The 22268-nt window shown below is 40.5% G+C and overlaps 1 protein-coding gene across 3 annotated transcripts in view; it reads left to right on the forward strand.

The window, feature by feature from the left end:
* THSD7A (thrombospondin type 1 domain containing 7A) overlaps positions 1 to 22268 on the forward strand; it is a 368787-nt gene that overhangs the window by 57237 nt on the left and 289282 nt on the right. For all 3 annotated transcript variants that reach the window (XM_032951145.2, XM_032951144.2, XM_076066194.1), the window contains exon 2: positions 5922 to 7384. In XM_032951145.2, the coding sequence (XP_032807036.2) occupies positions 7108 to 7384 (277 nt within the window). In that variant the 5' untranslated portion in view covers positions 5922 to 7107. The remainder of the gene's footprint in view (positions 1 to 5921; positions 7385 to 22268) is intronic.

Raw genomic sequence — 22268 nt, forward strand, 5'->3', positions numbered from 1 at the left:
TTTGTTTTATATTTTTATTTTATTGTTTCCCTTCTACGTGACTTTACCGAAAGAGCCAAAAATATGAATCCCTGCAGTCACGAAAGCTTTAAATCAAAATGTAACTTTAATCTGCATTGCATTAATTTTTGAAAGCAAAACATCAATGAGCAGAAAATATCTGCAATCATGATATTATTTTCTGAGTTTACCTTAATGAAGCTTGAATTCTCTTCTTGCATATGGCAATATGTTCCATGCACAAAAAAGATCATTCATCTTTCATTCATTTACGTGCCATGGTAGGGGTTGATCGTTTTCATTGGACGCACTTGTGTGCAACTCCATAACTTCACGTTAAAAGGCAATGACACAGCAAGTCAGCAGTGTAACATCCGATGAGTTTGTAAGTAACGGAATCTATCAGTAGTAGTCACTGTGATAATAGTAATACTAGTAACACATACCAGTTTCTGTTCCCATCATGCCTAGCCTTTTGTAGACTATGAAAAATAATTTTACTCTGAAGATTCATGAAGTTGGAAATAGGTTTTACCCTTTTAAGTGGCACAAAAACTGACACCTTTATTCAAGGCATCATGTTTGCAATAACCACAACACAAGCAGTCAAAATGCAAACAAAAAAGACAACTCTGATAATAATTGAAAAAAATCATGAAGTTCTTAATAAGTAACATTCAGGAATAATGAACACCGTTAACAAATCAGAACGACAAACGGTAGCATTTGTGACGAAAGTCACAATATACAATTTAAAGAGGATTCAGACAAAGGTGACACTTTTGCACATGTTAGTAAAACGTCATGAGAATACATTTTCTGAGAATGTTATTTAAAGAAAGGTTATGTACAACAAGTTCACTAAACAAATTAGAGACATCTGTGACAGGGGCACAGCTGAAAAACATGGCAGAATATGTATACCCTAGTCATTTTATTCAGTTTAACACGTAGGATTTCACGACAAATATCCATAATTAAAAAAAAAATTCGGTTCGATCACGTAAATATATAAATGTGCCGTTAAAACCCGCCACCACCCGACACAGCCAACAAGTAAAGGTTGTCACGTAAAAAAATAACATGCCAGTTCGTCGCTAGTACAGCACACCGGTGTGTTGGAGAGCAAAGCCACAATTACAACTCGCTTCATCAGGCGGTAGCCAGATTTGTGGAGGGGTAGATGTGATGACGTCACTTGTGAGCCCTTCGTGAGCGAAGTGGGGGGGGGGGGGGTGATTGATGAATGCATATAAATGACTATGGTAATCCATTGCCAGTTGGGTGCACTAAAATATCAGTACCTGTTATTGTCTGTTCACAGGTAATCCCCATTGAAGTAAAGTTACTTGTATAGGCATGCATTTAACCTATGTATTATTTGATGATTCGCTTCCAAGCAGCACTAAGTCTGTAGTTATACCGAATGGTTACATTATATTTTATTTATCTCAATTTCAATAGATTCTCTTATTATTAGTCTTGGCCAGTAGTAACTAGTTTTGCACAGAACTTCAACATTATCAAAATTAATTGAGTGGCCTTGTTGGCACGCGTGTTCTGCCACTGCCAACAGTTATATGTGGGAGTATTTCACATTCCTTTGGTGTTATTTTAGCCTCATGCTGACCATTCGTCCTGTCTGCCAAATATAGCATTTGCCAGAAAAGCAATTAATCCGGTACATACCTTCTGTTGATAGCATCGGCAATACATCTTTAGTACCGGATATTGTATTCTTGGGTCTTTTGGTAAAGTCACGTAGATAGGTTCAAAGAAAATAACAAAAAATAACAAAAAACTACGACGTTTTGATCGCAACACAAGTGGTCGACTTCAGGAAAATCTATCTACGTTACTTTACCGAAAGACCCAAGAATATGAATTCCTGCAGTCACGAAAGCTTTAAGTCAAGATTTACCAGATATTAATTTCTGTATTTTATGTACCGTGCCAAATCTGACTCAGATGTTTGGTTTTTCCAAAAAAACTAGCCAAACATCTGGCTCGTTTCATCAGTTACTCCCGCAATTTATGGTATTTTAATAGTTTTAATTACTTGGTCAATTTCAACGCTCGTGTTATTTGATTTGGATTTGATATTCAGTGCCCTGTTGATTTGTGCATCATTGTAACTGTTCAATTACAGCACCTCTTTAACATATTTACGGTAAAATCACCATCTGACACTTTCTTAGCCCGATGTATGAGCGTCTTGATGAGAGAGGATTTATACTCTTTGGTTCTATTCGGTAAAGTTACGTAGGTAAAAAATAAAACAACAAAAATCACGACGTTTCGGCCACAACACAAGTGGCCGTCATCAGGTGAAGGGACCGCACTGTCCAGAGGACAGCGTTGGAGTGAAGACAGCCAAGCCCAGGTCGCGTCCTTTGATGTGTGGGGGAGGAAACAAAAAAACGCTTTGACAAAGGAATTAGCATAAAATGATGTAGCATGAAATGATGTACTGGACCGGCACAGGGAAGGGGGGGGGGGGGGAGTTCAAATCTAGAAAGGAGAGAGGATTTCTTGCGGGGTGATGGTATGACTCTGCATTCAGATAGGCGTCAGTGTTCGTTTTCGGTAAATGCTGTGTGTAATTTTATCGTTTCGACCGCGTCCGATATCCGGACATGGGAGAGTTTTGTCATCTTCCACTTCCATGGTGAACTGGTTGGATGGGTTTTGCGAGTTGAGATGATTTAGAAATTCGTTATGTATATCTTAGCCGTGTGGCCAGACCACCAATGTGTCACCCACTTATCTGAACCAAGCAAGGGTTTTAGTGTGCTTTAAGCTGTTTAGACTATGAATGCAATTTGACTGTACTGTTGCCATAATTCAGCCCACTAGTGTCAAACCAGCTTGAAATATGATTTGTTCCATGATATGTCATTGGTGACATGTGGTTCGTGTGTAATCACCTACTTTCTGGCAAAATATGCTGCTCACCTCTGCCGGAGAGCAGGAATTAGTATGATAAATGAAATATAGCACAGCAATTTGTACGAATGCACCATGGCATATGGTAGCTGTTTGCCTTTTAATGTTCCACCATAGAACAAAAAAGCCTGCCATTGATCACGTGTCAAATGTTTCAGTACTCAGGAGCCAGTAAGCTAATGAATTTGGATTGTGACAAAATGCATGCTAATCTACGATCTGTTCAAGGCATGTTAGGTGGGGTTTAAAAAAAAAAATGTTTTCCTTACGTGGACACTCGTGTAAAGAAATGAATTAGATGCGTAGAAAAACATTACATCAAACCAACTGGAGCCACAGGTAGAAATTGAAATGGCATTTATTTGAAAACATTTTCACGTGCTTGGCACTACAAGACAGCAAAACTTAAAGAACATTCGTAAAATTGTGACAGGAATTGACCCGAGCACCATATAAGTCCTGTTGGATGAAATAAAAATGTATAGGAAGTGTCTACAATATCCCCTCGCTATTCACGAGGGGTACATCCCTCTAGAAATATTTTTTTACAAGAATAACCTTAAATACATAAATAAGCTATGAAATAGACGAACATTTTAATAACATAACATTTCAAATTGCTGTAATTAGCATGAAGTTAATACAAAATGAAAACACTGAATACTAGTTTATAAATTAACTTACCTTAAATTATGCTCCGCAGTAATGTAGTAATGGTTATCTCATCACTTTATCTCATCACTTTACCTCATCACATTACCTCATCACATTATCTCATATTACCTCATCACATATTATCACATCACTTTATCTCATCACATTATCTCATCACTTTACCTCATCACATTACCTCACCACTTTACCTCATAACTTTATCTCATCACTTTATCTCATATTACCTCATCACATTATCACATCACATTACCTCATCATTTTATTTCATCAAATTACATCATCACATTACCTCATCACTTTATCTCATCACATTACCTCATCACATTTTCTCATCACTTTACCTCATCGCTTCATCTCATTACATTACCTCATCACATTATCTCATCACATTATCTCATCACTTTATCTTTCTCTGTCTCTCTCGATGCAGTCGTGTAGCGTTCCAGATGTCATCTTGTGGAGAGCCAACATCGTGGAGAGCAAGTTTGTGAATAACGATGAATACTGAACGACTGCTTCCTGCTGGGGCACACAATCCTGGTGGAATCTGATTTATACGCAATCCTCTGTTACTCTAGAAGTCTCTCCATGGATGTATATGTAGGTGGCTAGGTAGTGGGGGACTGAATGAGGTTTGGTGGACTTATACTGGTAGGAAACGTAGTGGACTAGAAGCCCAACCGGGATTAATTCACAGGAGGCAGGGGATTAATTGTGTATGTCTGTGGATGTCTGTCCACGTGGGAGGGGTGGGGCTGGGTGGAGAGGGGAGGGTAGGGAGGGGCTGGGTGGGGAGGGGAGGATGGGGAGGGGCTGGGTGGGGTGGGGCTGGGTGGGGAGGGGCTGGGTGGGGAGGGGAGGGTGGGGAGGGGCTGGGTAGGAGGGTGGGGCTGGGTGGGGTGGGGCTGGTCACCCCGTGGTGCCCTTATATGGGCTGGAAGCCCAACCGGGATTAATTCACAGGAGGCAGGGGATTAATTGTGTATGTCTGTGGATGTCTGTCCACGTGTATCCGGACACCCGGATAAAATGTGAGGGGTGGGGCTGGGTGGAGAGGAGAGGGTGGGGAGGGGCTGGGTGGGGAGGGGAGGGTGGGGAGGGGCTGGGGAGGGTGGGGAGGGGCTGGGTGGGGAGGGTGGGGCTGGTTGGGGGGTGGGGAGGGTGGGGCTGGGTGGGAGGGGTGGAGGGAGGGGGCTGGGTGGGGAGGGGCTGGTCACCCCGTGGTGCCCTTATAAAACTCAACGTTTAACCTACTCACGCCGGCTTGTGCCCGCCCTCACAGTCGGGCATATTTGTGGAATACACCACGTGGTGCCGCCGTTGTTGACCCTGGCCATTGACCGAGCAACCCAACGTTCCTACCAGCTCCCTCCGCAGGAATGTGTTTGTGTCAGTGTCCGGGTATTTTATTGATATATTTCTATCTTTAATCAATATGTTGGGGAGATCTGAAAATACTTGGTGGACTGAATGGCTTTCAGAAATAAATCTCATTGTGTGACTATACCCACGTATGCACTCACAAAAGTAAAGCAGTTTAACATGTACACATCAATTTAATGTTTGTGGTTGAGGATGATCCTGTGCTGTACATTTAATCTCGTCTCGATACTTTCCACTCGTGCGCTACACTTTCTTGACAATGAAAAAATTCTGATGATTGGAATTTGGCAGATGTGCCATTTTAATTCTCGTGAATATTTTGAAAGGTCTATCTGTTACACAAGGGACACTCAGAGATGGTGATTCTTGCAACAGTGGGGAAAATTGCTATGAGAAGTCTCAATAGAAAAGATCTGCAATTACAGGGCCATCACACAAGGGGGTTCAACTTCCCACATGGAATGAAATTATCAACTGAAAATGTGTACAACAGCTATCGTTTCTGCTCGAATGTTGCATTTTTGGTTTGAGGATGTTTCATTGCCAGCAGTGGTGCAGAAGGAGTCTGACGAACTTATAGAATTGAGTACAGTAATGCCATTTAACCATGTTGCTAAATCTGTGAATACATCCATGCATTCGCACCTGGCTCAAATATTGTTCGGGCAATGGTACGACCACTGTATGTTGTGTTGGCTTGTGCAGGAGAGACATTGAAGTGAAGGAGTTATGGGACTAGGAATCTAGGTTTCTGGTCTCTGGAGTAGCACAAAGGGACATTTGCTTGTGATGGATATGATACATTTTCTGTGCATCTTTGCAGGAAAAAAAAACCCTGTAATAATTTATTTTCCTGATGGCTCTAAATCAATAACTGTAGATGATGATTTTCTCTTCTGTGTTATTCTCTTTCTCAGGAGTAATCAAAGCATCATCTGGGCTGCAAATCCATTTCAAATCCAATTGCCTGCACTTCTGCAAACAGTAGCTGTCACATTGATGCACGGAAGACTCTGAAATTGTCATTGGGTGGCTGATTCCTAAAAGCTGGATGACTCTGCTTGAGAGCATGACCCTCTGAAACCCAATGGTCATCTAATTTGTTCAGGGCATCTACTTCAGGAGAGTGAGGAAGTTTAAACAAAGGATGTCAACCCTCTCATTCATCTGAAATTTCAGGACAGCCTGTCCATTTGCATCTCTGCTGCTTCCACGGCACAGGGTCTGATCCCAGGGCTGTCTTATTGCATGTGTGCCACTAGATTTGGCAAGAAATGCTGATTTTACCCCTCATGTCAGCAAGGCCCAGAAAGACAAATCCATCTTTAATCTTCCTAAGTTCGGGAAACTACTGATGTCACATTGAGGCTTTCTGGATGATATTCCAGTGATAACGGCCTCCTTACATATTCCCCAAGCTTTGCCACTGCACTGACATTGAATAGCGGATAAAAAAAAACAATCCCTGTTCACTGTTGCCTGAGTGTTGCCCGGTGATGAAATATTCACACAGTAAGAGCCAGGATTTGTACACGTGCAGAGCAATCAAATGCATTCTAACACGCCAAGCTGGGTTTTTCACTGAAGCGGCACGTTAATGTGGGGGTTTAAATGTGGACGTGCGCTCTCTGCCTTTCCGCATAATGAGTCAACACACACTCGCATTGTACGGTGGAGGTGTTTAATCATAATAACTAAACAAAGTGCACTGTACCCGAGAAGGCGGAATTCTCTCTGTGGTGAATTTAAAATACAGAGAAACCGACTGAACCCTGTCTATTAAAATATATATGTGTAATCTACCAATACCTGAAAGTTTCAGACTGCTTCTAGGAACAGAATAAGACTTTTTTCCCCCTCCCCAAACGAATTTATGCGAGCCTCCTTTCATAGTGCTCTCGTCAATAAGCGAAGCACGGAAGCCTGCCTACGTTTGCACTGGGAGGCATGCTAAAGATGACGACAACCATTGCATTGGGCGCATACGCAGGCTGAGTGGCTGAAGCCAAAGGATCTTTCTTGCCCGTGACTGATTCAATTCAGAAAGTACGCCCTGCCACAGTTTTCACGCTTGAATGCCCGCTCCGCAGTCTGCAGCCTTGAATGGGATTTAGCCTGTGTGTGAAAAGCGGGGAGCACTCACTGCTAAGTATGGACAGCGAGAAGGGGAATTCTGCCATGAAGCTCTTCGTGCATCAGCTGTCACTGACGGGAGAGGAGACCTTCAAAGTGAAGTCCTGGGCTGGGCTGTTTTCCATCATGCCTCAGAAGAGCCGATGGCGGCTGCTTCTGCCTCTCCTGCTGATGATGACATCTCTTGCATCCCTGGCTCTCTGCGACTCCGCCGATGCCGAGGACAATGTATATGTGTGGCGAGCGGGTGAGTGACTCTTTGTACTTTTGCCTCCGGAGAACTCTGTTTTTGCCATCATCATGTAGCAAGCAATCTCTTGTTTCTGATGTTTTTAAAAATGTGTTTTTCAGTTCATATCTTTACTATAATATTGTGAGTGAAGGAATGCACAACATAATTAAATGCCAGAAGAAAAAAAAACATTACTGGTCTGATTGTATTCTTGGTTCTTTCGGTAAAGTCACGTTGAAGGGAAACAATAAAATAATAAAAATATAAAACAATAAAATTCTCACGTTTCGACTGCAACACAAGCAATCATCATCAGGTGTGAAAACCACCAAGCTCTTAAGGCTAATGGTTACTCCAACTACACAATCCGCAAAGCTATCACTCCAACCATGAAGAAGGACCCTCTTGAGGAGCCTTTCAAAACCATCACTTTACCCTACATTGCGGGGATCACAAAAAAGATTTCCAATATCTTGAATAAACACAAGATCCAGGTCCGATTCAACACATTACATAAAATCCGTGATCTGGTTCCGTCTGTAAAAGATGTGATTCCGGACATACAGTACCCTGGCGTCTACAAACTAAGTTGCCTCTGTGATAGTAGTTACATTGGAGAAACCAAACGACATATCTCGGACCGCATTCGTGAACACAAAGCAGACTTAAAACACGGTAGGACCAACACCTCGGCCGTGGCAGATCACTGTTATAATTCAGTAGGTTCACATGACATTGACTTCGCCAAGACAGAGGTTCTTTGCAAGCCATCTGGCTATCATGAGAGATTCGTTCATGAGGCTATCCACATATACAAACACAGAGACAATTTCAACCAAGAAGATGGATTCTGGCTTAGCAATCATTGGAAGGATTTGATAAACCATTTCGAGTCTTAATTGATTGTTCACGCTTACGGTGGCTTTCAGACCGCATCCATCATTTTCGTCTCCCCTCTCCTCTTTTCCGAACATAGATGGACTCGTCCATCTGAATAACTGCCAAATCGCTCTCCGTGGTGCTAACGTTAAAAAACCCGCCACTTTTTTCAAAATTTCTTGCTGTGGTTTGCACACCTGATGATGATTGCTTGTGTTGCAGTCGAAACGTCGTGAGAATTTCATTGTTTTATATTTTTATTATTTTATTGTTTCCCTTCTACGTGACTTTACCGAAAGAACCAAGAATATGAGTCCCTGCAGTCACGGAAGCTTTAAATCAAAATTTGGTCTGATTGTACTTTGAACAAAAAAATTGGTATATTTCCATAAATTCATAATTTTGAACAAGATGTGAATACAGGATTCCATATAAATATGTTAGATTTAAAGTAGTAATGCATATTTAATGTTACACATTTTTGTGCCTGTAAAATAAATGTGATGTTGCATGAAATTGTGAATGATTGGCAATTATGATATGCACCACTCCACAAATTGAATTCTTTAGCCTTTGCAAAAAAAGTAATGAAAATGTTGCCACTTAAACTAAATTTCAATGATGTTATTATTGCTCAAAATGACAGCCTCTATAATGCATCATACAGATATGGGATTGTTGTTGTTGTGCTTGTTTTTTTTGCCATACATGAAAAATGCAATCAATGGGATTAAGGGTGTGTGAATTCCTCGTGTTGTATTGCCCACATAAATTGTAATGCGTCGCCAGGATGGATTATGTTGGAGAGCAGGAGACAGCGGGGGTGGGATGGGCTGAGATGCGTGCGAGGTTGGGCGCGGAGGACGGAGAACACCACTGTGCTGGCTCTAGGGCCGTTCAGATGTCAGGAATGCCAAATGCATGACAACCGGACATGCCCCGCAAGACAAAGCCACATTGATTTAGCAAAGTCAATTTCATTGTGAGTCGATTTAACTGCTTAAACTGAACCAGTTTAAATTGATTTTAAAACAAAACCCACTTTTGGGGAGGTTTAAAGTTTGACATTAACTTGGCAAAAATCAATTGAACAAGCGTGAAGCCAAATAAAAGAAAAATAGATTAAATGTCAAAATCTCTCTGATTATTGGGTTGTGCATGGACTAAGGTTTATATTTGCTTCCAGTGTACAGTTTGAAGGGTTTTTTTTAATAATGAAAGAAGAAAACAGTGATATTTGAACACTTAATGTAGTTTGCATCTCTCTGACCATTGATAACAACTGGAAGAATATAGAATAGTGTTTATTGATATCATGACTTAAAAAATATATATATTTTATTCTGAATTGGCATTGGTTGGTTGTATCAGTACTGCTATGATGGTAAATAGATTTAATGCATTTAAAAGTGAAATAGAAAACGCAAATTAACCTGGGTCTAGTGAAATATATATTTTTGCTTTTTGTTGGCTGAACTATCGATCCCTATCATTGCAGACCATCCTTTAAGATCATAGGGAAGGATGGTTTTACTCAAACGAATATTTAAGATTCGGTTCCAAACCGAGGTGCCGAAATGCCATAAACTGCCTCGCCTGATGCACAAATTAAATCAGAGTGATTAACTTTCGCAAATTCCTTAACTATGGTTTCTCAACATTGTCAAAGTGTTTGTAATTGAAATCTAGATTATTTGTAATTGGATAAGTGTTGCTATGGATACATGGTTTCAGACACGCTCAGTAGTTTAGGCATAGTGTCTATAAAGTCAGGAGTGTTAAATTAATATTTATGCAAGCTTACAATTACACTGTGTAACACATTTTTATTTTCTTTTTGTTCCTGGGTAATCAGTGTTGTTTCCAAATTGCTTATGCCTCAAAAGTACAGAAAATGGCTATTATTCCCTACAAACTTTGCTTTTGTGACCAAGACAGTGATATTTTGAAATTGACCTATTTTCGAGAACATTCCAGATAGATTCAGTGCTGAGTAAACTTGGAGTAACTTTTAGAACATTCTAGAACTTTCCAGTAATATATAAATAGTAGTATAAATACAGGGGCCTTAAGCCCACCAGTTCAGTTTAGTTCCAGCTGCCTCAGTGGATACATATCTGCATTTTTCTGAGATGGCATCAAATGGCTGCAAGCATCCGGCAGACACATTTTGCTATGTCTGCGGCCAATTTATCAAGACAAGAGCAAAAAAGTACTCTATGGAAGCATCTGCTAAGATGTGTGAGGCCTACAAGGCCTTTTTTGGCATGCCTGTCGGGGATCAAGACAAACCCTGGGCATCTCATTTCACCTGCAAGCAATGCAAAAAAACTCTGGAAGGTAAGATGGACAATTGTTGCTCGGAATTTTATGTTATAAAATTAGTTAACATTTTTTTAATTGTAAAAGTTTTTAATTTTAAAAAGTTTTATAATTTTTAATGTTATTGAAAAAATATATCATACATGAAAAATGTTGCGAGAATCTCTTATACATTAGTCATGGGTCAAATAAATGCATTTTTGTAGGATGGCACAGAGGGAAAAAGAGAGCCATGAAATTTTCTATCCCAATAATTTGGCGGGAACCCACTGACCACTCAAGCAACTGCTACTTCTGCATGGTGGACCCTTCCAAACGCCGGACTGGCAAGAATGCACCTGCTATCAGGTATCCGGACCTTCCTTTATCCATCGCCCCGGTGCCACACTGCCATGAGCTCCCCGTAACCACTCCTCCAGAGAGAGAGCAGCCGTCTTTAGAAGAGAGCAGCAAGCCAGAGAGGGAGGAAGACGTTGTAGATCCAGGTGACACTTTCAGAGGTGGAGCTGAGGAGAGAAACCCAACTACCCCAACCAAAAGGACCTCAACGACTTGATCAGAGATCTTGGTCTCACAAAGTCCAATGCCGAGCTTTTGACGTCTAGGCTCAAGCAGTGGAACTTGTTGGATGAAAGTGTGCAAGTCGCAGATCAGAGGAAGCGTCACCAATCTTTTTGCAGCTTCTTCACCTGTTAAGATGGGCTCTGCTTCTGCCACAATGTGACCAGTCTATTCGAGGCAATCAGAATCGCCTGTAACCAGAATGAGTGGCACCTCTTCATTGACAGCTCATCCAGGAGCCTCAAAGCCGTGCTGCTCCATAATGGTAACAAGTACCCGTCTCTTCCCCTGGCTCACGCGCTGCACCTCAAAGAGGATTACAACAGCATCACGACCTTGCTGGACACCTTGCAGTATGAACAGTATGGCTGGGAGGTCATCGGAGACTTCAAAATGGTGGCATTCCTGATGGGTCTGCAAGGCGGTTTTACCAAGTTTCCCTGCTATCTTTGCCTTTGGGACAGCAGGGACACCAAGGTGCACTACCGCAGGCGGGACTGGCCACAGCGGACCGAGTTCTCTGTGGGGGGGAACAACGTCAGATAGGAGCCACTGGTGGACCCCCAGAAGTTGCTGATGCCAACCACTGCACATCAAATTGGGCCTTATGAAACAATTTGTCAGAGCTGTAGATAAGGAGTAGGCAGCCGACAAGTAAATCTTGACTTAAAGCTTTCGTGACTGCAGGAATACATATTCTTTGGGTCTTTCGGTAAAGTAATGTAGATAGGTTCAAAGAAAATAAGGTTACTTTTTGTTATTTTATTTTAACCTTTGTATGTGATTTTACCGAAAAACCAAAGGAATAAGCCTTCAAGTACCTTCAAGACTTCTTCTCGAAGCTGTCTGAGGCAAAGGTCAAAGCCGGTGTCTTCATCGGACCACAGATAAAGAAGATGCTTGAGTGCAATGAATTCCCCAAGAAGCTCACTAGTAAGGAGAAAGCATCTTGGGACAGCTTTTTCGCAGTGGTTCGTGGCTTCCTGGGCAATCACAAAGTCGAAAACTATGTGGAGCTGTGGTTGAGACTGGTGAAGAACTACGGCACAATGGGCTGTAGGATGTCCCTCAAAGTCCATATCCTTGATACTCATCTTGATAAATTCAAGGAGAACATGGGAGCGTACTCGGAGGAGCAAGGCGAGCGCTTCCACCAGGATATACTGGACTTTGAACGCCGCTACCAAGGACAGTATAACGAGAACATGATGGGAGACTACATTTGCGGGCTGATTCGTGAAAGTGATTTACAGCATAGTCGTAGATCTCGAAAAACTACTCACTTCTAAATCTTTTGTAGTCATTTTTGTATTACTTTATAAATGCATGTTCATTTTAATTCATATGTTGTTTTTTCAGACATAATGTGAATGAAAAGACACGAATTCGCCCGTTTTCTCATTGAAAATAGGTCAAAATATCACTGTCCTGGTCACAAAAGCAAAGTTTGTGGGGAATAATAGACATTTTCTATACTTTTTTGGCACAAGCAATTACGAAATAACACTTACTACCCAGGAACAAAAAAATGTGTTACATAGTGTTATTAATGTTCGCTCACTGAACGTCCACAGTTTATTTTCATTATTCAAATATGAGAAACAAATGTGCGAGTATAAATGTAACGTAAGAATGTGTTGTGCTACTGTATGTGATGTCTGTGAACGTATGGGTCTTGCAATTAAGTTAACTTATCAATATAATTTTGTGTCGTCTTGAGAGGCCTGGCATCTGCAGTGTGAATTGCAGTGGTTTCATTTGAAAGAGTTAAAATTAGACCTTGTTCACTTCTAAATACTAACAGTACAACTACCAATTAAGCACACCCGTCCCTGAAGCTTGAAACTTGAAGCTATATAATAGCATATAATGCTTTAAACATGTAAAACTGCAATAAATCCTGACGGATTAACACCACATCCAGCACCTCTGATTAACACGGTTGGCTATGTAAGGTGTAAAATAAGTTATACATACATACCTGAAACAGCTCTTGAATAGATTGAATGGTAACCTTTTGTACGTATGTAACACACTTCAGACATCAACAATCTCAGTTGTTCTGCAATGATAAAGCAATGTACAGTTTGTAGTGCAGTGTATAATTGTATGACAACTCACATTAAGCTATAATATCAAAGGATGGATATGTCACACAAACACAAGGGACATGATTCGCTTGCAAACTGTTCTTTGTTCGTTGAACACTCACATAAACATATCATTGGCAATGCTTTGGGAAATGGCCCTTCTTAATTGCAGGAAGAATCTGCTTTTAAGAAGGGCCCTTGCTCGAAATATCACAAATTTTATATAAATATATATTCTTTTTAGGGCAGTGTTATTGACAAATGTGTTTAGTTTTTATCCTCGCCCAATTATTTTGCCTGCAAAAAAACACGCATCAGTTAATTTAGTCTTGATAATTGTGCTTGCACACCGCTATGAACGCAGTATCACCAAATAATTCATTTTAGTTTGGCAGTGCACTCAACCAAAATTATCTCATATGTTAAAATACATCACTATAAAAGGTTCTTGTATAAATACATCATTAAACTCCCCCAACACACACACACACATATTTCGTTTAAAATAGGTTGTCCTGTGAAAAGTGCCTGAGCTTGGTTTATTAAGCTGCTAAAATAACAGAGCATACTTGATTAAGTGTAAATTACTCTTGCATGCATAGAGCATGCATCATCAGTTGTTTGACAGCTGTTTCAAGAAGGTATGCGAAATCATCCCGCTTTAAAATTTGAGATTGCAGCACCATTCACCACTCAATGTAAGCTGACAAAGTTGTAGCTGTCTTAGTCTTATTAAAAGTGACACCCTTTACACTCTATTTAAATATAGTACATGTGGATGGTAAACTTGTGGCAGATTTCTTCAATTCGTTTTGAAGTAATGCAACTTGCATTCATATTCACGGGGCAATGCTTTAGCAGTCCTACATTTGTATTCTATCCAATGAGAAATCGGTTGGACACGCTTTCTGCTAGTTACGTTGGGTGTCTTTTCCCGCACCTCCAATTAGCACGGTTGGCTACGTATGGTGCAACAGAAGTTCAACATACACACATACGGACGTTACGTAATCCTATGCAGCATTATATTCCCTCTTGCTTATTTAGCCATTAGCAGATCTAATACACTACATGTTGTTTCAGAAATCTCTCCTTTCAATAATTGCCTGTGCTGTCCACCCCCACCAAACCTGGTGTTTGCAACATGTGTGGTTAAAAGCGTTCCTCTCGTGTGTTTGGTTGATTCATGGGGGGGGGGGGGGCATTTGCAGCACAGTTGTCCAGCATGGCCTCCGTCCGATTGGATGGAAGGGCTTTTGCTGACGAGTCAACCACCAAGATGGATCGTGATAACTTGTAGATTGGAAATGATAATAATAATAATTGGTATGTTTGCAATAAAAACACTTTCACCACTAAATGTGAAAAAACCCTTCTCCGCATTCACACTTATACAACCGTTAAGTTTGAACAAGCAGCTTAGGTCGCATTAAACATGTGAAATATCACTTTGATGTGGTTTTCTTGAAGATGCATATACGTTCCTGCACACTTTCTTCAGGCTATTAATGTCGTTTGGGCTATCCAACACCGCAGTGCATTTACACAATCACTTGTACACCGATGTTGATTAGTGAAAACTAATTAACAACCAAATGATTAACAACCACGGCTGTTAATTGGATTTTAATTAGGGGTGCACACAGATATCTGAATGCATACTGAATGTTAATTCTTGTGCTGTGACTGTCAATGTCTCATTCTACCACGAATAATTTATTTCCTAATATTCTCTGTTACATCTTTTGAGGGTGTTTATTCCTTTGTGAACAATATTAGTGAGCACATTTTTTACGGTAACAGCCCATCAATATTTGTTTTATTGGAAGTACAGCGGCTTTATTTGTTTGCATTGAAGCACTTGTGGGAATTGTTGGCGACCAACTGAGAAGGTAATACAACTGCTGTCCCAAAGATTAATGTGATTTATGGCATGTGCCTAGACCCATAACTATAATGCAGCTCTTTGTCAGTCCATGGTTGGATGAGGGCTTCTCCATGCCATGCGAGTTATGAGGGATGTGATGACCCATCCTGGTCAGTGCCGTTTGGTCAATGTGGGGTGCCCAGGACTGGCTTGACATTTTCCGCTGTTGCCAGGAATTCAACTCGGGGTTCTCAAAGTGTTAGCACCTTAACCACTGCACCACCGCTCAACACCAATAGTATTGCATAAATCCATATTGTATCGTATTTGAAATAAATCTGCAAAGGCATTGAGACGTGTTTATAACAAATAATATGACCATAGGTGCTGTTCTCACATAATTACCGTAATTGTTTAAGATAATTGATCAACTTATTTTCGTAAGAAAGGTTTTTGCATTAGATCGCGTTATTTATAAATGTGTCGTAACCCTCCACCACCCGACACGGCCAATCAGCAAAAAAAAGTGTCACGTTGACAAAAGACAAATAATTCACTACTTTAGCCCACCGGTGTGTTGAAGAGTGAATCCACAACATTTACAGTTTTAGTACGCCGTTTTGCTGGTAATTACATCCAGCATCATCGGGCAATTCGCCAGAATGGTAAAGCCCTCGCTTGCAAAAATTAGTCTTTGCCATTGAAATTGAGAGGAATAAAAATAACTTTAATCGCTCTGACAGCTACAGGCTTAGTGCGGCCTGGAAGCGTATTATTAAATAATACATATTACAATTCCTTATAGGGGAAACACATACTAATTAACGGATTACTAACGTAGCATATAATCACAATAACACACATTACAACTAATTACTAATCTACAACTCATTACTAATCATAACCATTGACTGATTACTAATCGATTATATAATTACAATACCCCCCCGCCTCAAATTACTGCACCTGAATGAGTTAAATGATGACGTCACCCTGCTGCTCTATTTAAGACCGGGAGCAAGTGAGGGCTTTACCATTCTGGCGAATTGCCCGATGACGCTGGATGTAATTATCAGCGAAACGTCGTACTCAAACTGTAAATGTTGTGGATTCACTCTTCAACACACCGGTGGGCTAAAGTAGTGAACTATTTGTCTTTTGTCAACGTGACACTTTTTTGCTGATTGGCCGTGTCGGGTGGTGGAGGGTTACGACACATTTATAAATAACGCGATCTAACCCAAAAACCTTTATTATGAATATTGGTCGCGAAAGCCTACGTGTTAAACTTATTTTCACCTGCCACATATTCCATATGAAGAGTTAAACCAATTGGAGTTGACTTGGCTCTGGATTGTCAATTACACATTCGTTTTTGTTTGCACAACTGTTTGTATGTGTTTGTATTGACAGTACCCTGATTAAAATTTGAGGGGATATGTACACACCCATTACAATGTAATTAATTTTGCATAAGATATTTCATTTTCTGCGGAACTCCAACCGTAGGCCAAAATTTCTACTTCAAAAGAATATTGTGCTCCCCATTATATGAGTTTGTTGTTGGGTTGTGTGCACTAGTCCGTATATAATCACTTGGCATGATGTACTGCAGCCGGCTTCATGCTTTTGATTTTTATACAAAAGCGGTGAGTTGGAGTTGAGAATTTCTTTGAAAAAAAAAGTTGCTATTCATCAGATTGAAATGCGAGGATGGTTGGTTTAAATTGGCATCGTCATCCATTATAAAACAACAACAACGTGTTTACCGGAAGAACAGGAAAAAAGGTTGCTTATTTCTCTTCCAGCTTATTACCGTTATCGGCTGACAAGGCATAGAGGTGGTGGGGCAGTGTCAGCAAGTAAAAAGGGGGTCTCTGTAATTTCTTTACCACATGAATAAATAACTGTGTGAATGCACACAATGAACACGTGATATGTAACACAAGCAATCTTGTATAGCATATGCATATACAAAACCACCTGGAAGACCACAATGTTTTATATATATACACATATAGCAATGGAAGGTGCTATGGTGTGATAGCACACTAGACGTGTAAACCAGAGCTCACTGGTTCAGTCTGCCGGCACGCAAATTGAAATAATTGGGTACGTTTCTGAAATCCCCCCCCGCCTCTGTCCACCCCAGAATATAAATGAGTACACCACAGTTAGACGATTGGCAGGTCACGTATGGTAGGGATTCGTGTGGGTCTGCTCACATAACAAACTAACCAACCAAACATTTTTTTATTTAACCCGGCAAGCCTGGTTCTTGTTCAGAAGCGACCTGGACACAAATGATAGCTCAACGAAGTTGATTACCACGTGGATATTTAGAGAAGCCAAATGCTCTAAACAAATGTTTCTAAATGTGCAAGGGGGAAAACGGGAGGATCCGGAGGAAAAAAATCAACGCGACCACGGGGGGAGAGACACGCGTCAGGGTCGGGATCGAACCCTTGCCCTCCTGCATACCAGGCCAGGGAGTTAACGTCTCGCCACCGTGGCACAAATCTCCCAAGACGTCTGGCCGGCATGGAAGCGTAGAGGCTAAAGTGCCCTGTCGTGGGGCTCGCTCGAGGGGCTCGCTAGAGCTCCCTCTAGTGGAGGAGGCCCTTCCTCCAGCAGTGGCACGAACAGCAATTACAGGGCGGCACCTTTACCTTTGCATATAATTACTATGCTGTATAATCATCATCACATACAGTTTTATGGCATGTTGTAATCTTTAGGAAAAATAAATATCCTGTGTGTAGTGTCCTGTGGTGATGCCACACGTCGACAATTGTCATTACGGAGAACAATTGTTGCAATAATATTGCTGTTTATGACAATTACAATTTTACAATCAATTGTTATGTTTATTGCAACTGGTAAAGAAACAACTCTATATATACACACTGCATACTTAAATTAACTTATTGGAAAGAGGACAATCAGTCATGCGATTATAGCAGAGATTTGATTACATCACACTCTTTGGGAAACGTGTTTCTAATAGGCAAATGAGCACTATTGATGACCAGTATTGTATTTCAATACAGGCCATGAAGCCTGTGATAAGGATGAGTGGCTAAGGGCAAGCACAGTGTTCTGGTCAAAGCCCACTTCTACCTCATGCCTTTCAGTAGACGTTAGCATACATTGAGCTGGTGCGACAGACAGAAAAATGAAATACATTGAGGAATTCCTGGGAAGCATGATGGGAATAATCGTGGCATATGCGAGGTGTATCAATACAACATAAGAGCATTTGGATTTATACTGTGTATATATCTATGTGGAACTTCTTTTGCACCATACGTAGCCAAACGTGCAAATTGCAGGTGCGGGAGAAGGACAACAAACCCAACACAAAAAGCAGTTCTAAGAAATTAGTTTTCAATCTAGATTTAAAAGTGCATAGCTCCAGTGTCTTCCTAATATTGGAAGGAAGAGCATTCCAGACGGCCGCAGAAGCGCATCTGAAAGGTCAAAATGAAATATACCATAATGGTATTTTGAGACCCTGTATGTAAACTGGGTCGGCTGAAACAATTATGAAAATGATTCTGCATGATGTAAAATGGAAGGGAATATGGAAAGATGAAAGAAAATCATCACTTGGTGGGTCACTGTGGGTAATTGGCCAGTATTTGCTGTGAGGGTTGCCTGCAGTCTGGAATAATGTGGATAACAAGTGTCAGTTTTTGGTAAAACGGATTTATTTCGTGTATGTTGAGCCCCATCAATTGGAGGTTGAAGAGATAGGGGGTTAGGAGTGAATGAACTTCTTGGAGAGTGTTCTGAGAACTCAACCCAGCCACACATAAATATAAGGGTGTCGCGGTGGCGAGATGTTAACTAACTCGCCTGGTATGCAGGAGGTTGTCGGTTCGATCCTGACCCCTGATGCCTGTATATTTGGAGTTTGCATGTTCTCCCCGTGGTCGCTTGGATTTTTCTCCAGGTTCTCCGGGTATTCCCTCCACATTTAGAAACATGTATTTAGAGTATGAGGGTGCTATAAGTTCCCACGTGATAAGCCACTTAGTTAAGCTGCCATTTGTGGCCATGTCGCTTGTGAAAAAGGAGCTACGTAGTTCAGTGGGCCTTACCTGGTGAAATAAAAAGTTTAGTTTCAGTAGTAGTAATTTAGTTTGAGTAGTAATTTAGTTGCTAATAATGAAGCTAAGACACTGGTGAGTAAAGTGGTGGTGCAATGATTAGCACACTGTACCATGAACCCGGCGAGCCGAAATTCCAGCCTCGAGCTAATGTCAGTGGCCAGTGACATCTGAACCTCACCTGTATAAAGTATGTAATGATAGCTTTAAATCACAATTTCATACCACCTTGAATTGTGAATCTACACACATATTGGTCAAATTTTAAGTTTGACCAATGTGTATATCATTTAAAACTGACTACAAATTAGTTAAATAGATAAAATGTAAAATATTACACATTGAGAGCTGAAATACCGAATGTTAATCATCATGCGACTGTGCACATATATCCATGTTATCGCAGGAGCACACTTTTGAGTGCATCAAAAATATATCACTAGCCAATTTCAACCATTATCGTGTCATTCATTCAACGGCACTCTGAATGGATCACAAATGATGCGAAACAGCAATGATGTCCTCACCATACTGTTGAATGATTTCAATGAAGTCAGTACGAAAACTGTCAATTTCGTTATATTGTATACTATTTAAGTGGATACATTTTTAAAATGCGTGTTTAAACAATGAATAAAATAATACAGGATATGGATTGATGGGGGTTTCAGCAGCTTCTAGGAAGAGATTAATCTTCAGCAAGTTGACCAACACATTCAGACTGCGATTATTATTTAAACAATTTTGGTTTATTTCACCGGATAAGGCCCACTGAGCTACGTAGCTCTTTTTCAGAAGTTACCTGGCCACAAATGATATCTCAACGAAGTGGCTTATCACGTGGAAATGTATTAAAGCCACAGACTCTAAATACATGTTTCGAAACGATGGCCGTTGCCACAAAGTGAGAAAATATACACTATATGCTTTAATTTATATATGTATTTGGATTAATATACTAAATTTGGTTGTGAAACATGACATTTATGGCCTTAAGTAGCTATACATACCATGCATTTAACCATTTTTTTGTTGTTTTTTTGTGTTGGGCTTGCTGCGATGAACAACATTTATTGCATTCCAACAATTCCTTGAATGCGGAAAAGCAATGGAAATGTGCGAGTTAATTTTTGGTGATGGATTTTTTTTATCACAGCACTGTTATGTGTTTTCAGACGGAAGCCATTGCCCACTCCGGAATGAGTGAAAGTGCAAGTTTTCGCAGAAAATAGGGTTTCTAAAATTACTTTGTTACTTCCAGGAAGTCAATAAACACGTTTGATAGTTTCAGTTAATGGGTTAAAATTTAATTTCTCCCCTCCACCATCACACACAAATAAACTGATCCGAACTCTGTAAGCGATTTTCTTTGTGATTTTTATTTTAGTAATCTGCTATTTTATAAGCCACCAAATATATATAAAGGAGGCTGTCCAAAGTCGCAGTATCTGAGCATTAAATCTGTAGTCACTGGTGACATTATCCCTCTTGTTACAGTCCCAATCCTAATTTGTTGTTTGTCTTCATGGTCTACGGAGACCGGGTGGAAGGAGGACGACTTAAGCAAGAGCTCGTGACGAAGTCACCGAATGAAGCTAAAATAAGAACATTAATCACGGGTCCTGAAACTCAAATCTAAATTAATCAATCTCTCTCATCAAGATTAATGTGACCACAATGCTTTCATCGTCACAATAAACCGACTCGAGTGGGCCGTCAAGGAGAGCATATGGCATGTGGGAGAATCAGAACTACCTGGATAAATCATGGGAACCTTTTATGCCAGTATCAATGTATGAAAAATGAGAATAGGTTTTACCCTTTCTGGAAATACAACAGGTGTTAAGATAGTGCATTATATTCTTAGCTCTTTCGGTAAAGTCACGTTGAAGGGAAACAATAAAATAATAAAATATATAAAACAATAAAAATTATCACGACATTTCGACCATAACACACCTGATGACGACCGTTTGTGTTATGGTCGAAACGTCGTGAGAATTTTTATTGTTTTATATATATTATTATTTTATTGTTTCCCTTCAACTTGACTTTACCGAAAGAGCTAAGAATATGAATTACTGCAGTCACGAAAGCTTTAAATCAAAATTTATAGTGCATTATCTTTGTACTGTTCACCTTTAGGCGTTCTCTGGTCTGACACTGGTGAGACTCGGCCATAAGAAGGCTGTCTGGTGTAGGCCAATCAGTTTCAAAGACAATGCAAATATTACATCTTATCAGAGCATGTAAGTTTGCATGTTCACCACAAGTACATGTGGTTAATGCAGACGTGATTCCTTGCAAAAGGCTTCTCTTCGGTGTTTGAACATCTTAACACCTGATTTAAAGCGTTTGTGACTGCAGGGATTCATATTCTTGGTTCTTTCGGTAAAGTCACGTAGAAGGGACTTCACCGAAAGAACCAAGAATATCTTAACACCTGTTTTGTTGCCAGAAAGGGTAAAACCTATTCTTATTTCATACCTGGATAAATGTCACGCATTTGGGCGGTAACACTCAACGCTGCCATCTCCTGGCAATCTCACAGCTCCACGCCGATGACGAATGATAGGCCGTGACGGTCATCCATCCAAGCACTCGTCTCAAAGGTGAACCAAAAATATGATTTATTTATGAGATCTGACGAGATCGGACGCATTCGGCCTGATTAGGTCGTCAGCAATAGCGGGTTTCTGGATGGTTTATGACTTCATACATTTGCTACAGTTCCCTCTCTGCTAACTTAATTGCGAATATGATATTATTTTCAGGTTCGCAGGCATTTTGTGTGACTGTCGCGAGGAATTTGTCAATAGACTCGTCTGCTTTTTATGACCTTGTCCAACAGAGACCACAAAGGGCTTCCTTACACGGGAGTAATACCCTGCTTGATGAAACCTGCCATTCATAGAAAAAAAATAAACACAAATTATTTATACGTTAGGAAAGTCCTCAGCTGTGCTTTCACCATATCCATAGCACATCCAGTGCCACTGGTCACTCGGAACGATGCAAGGACCCTTTAGAAAGCAATTAAATGAGCATATTTCCTCGGTGAACATATA

The sequence above is a fragment of the Petromyzon marinus genome, chromosome 10 (genome assembly GCF_048934315.1).
Source record: "Petromyzon marinus isolate PM22_M1 ecotype Great Lakes invasive population chromosome 10, UKy_Petmar_22M1.pri1.0, whole genome shotgun sequence".
NCBI lineage: Eukaryota > Metazoa > Chordata > Hyperoartia > Petromyzontiformes > Petromyzontidae > Petromyzon > Petromyzon marinus.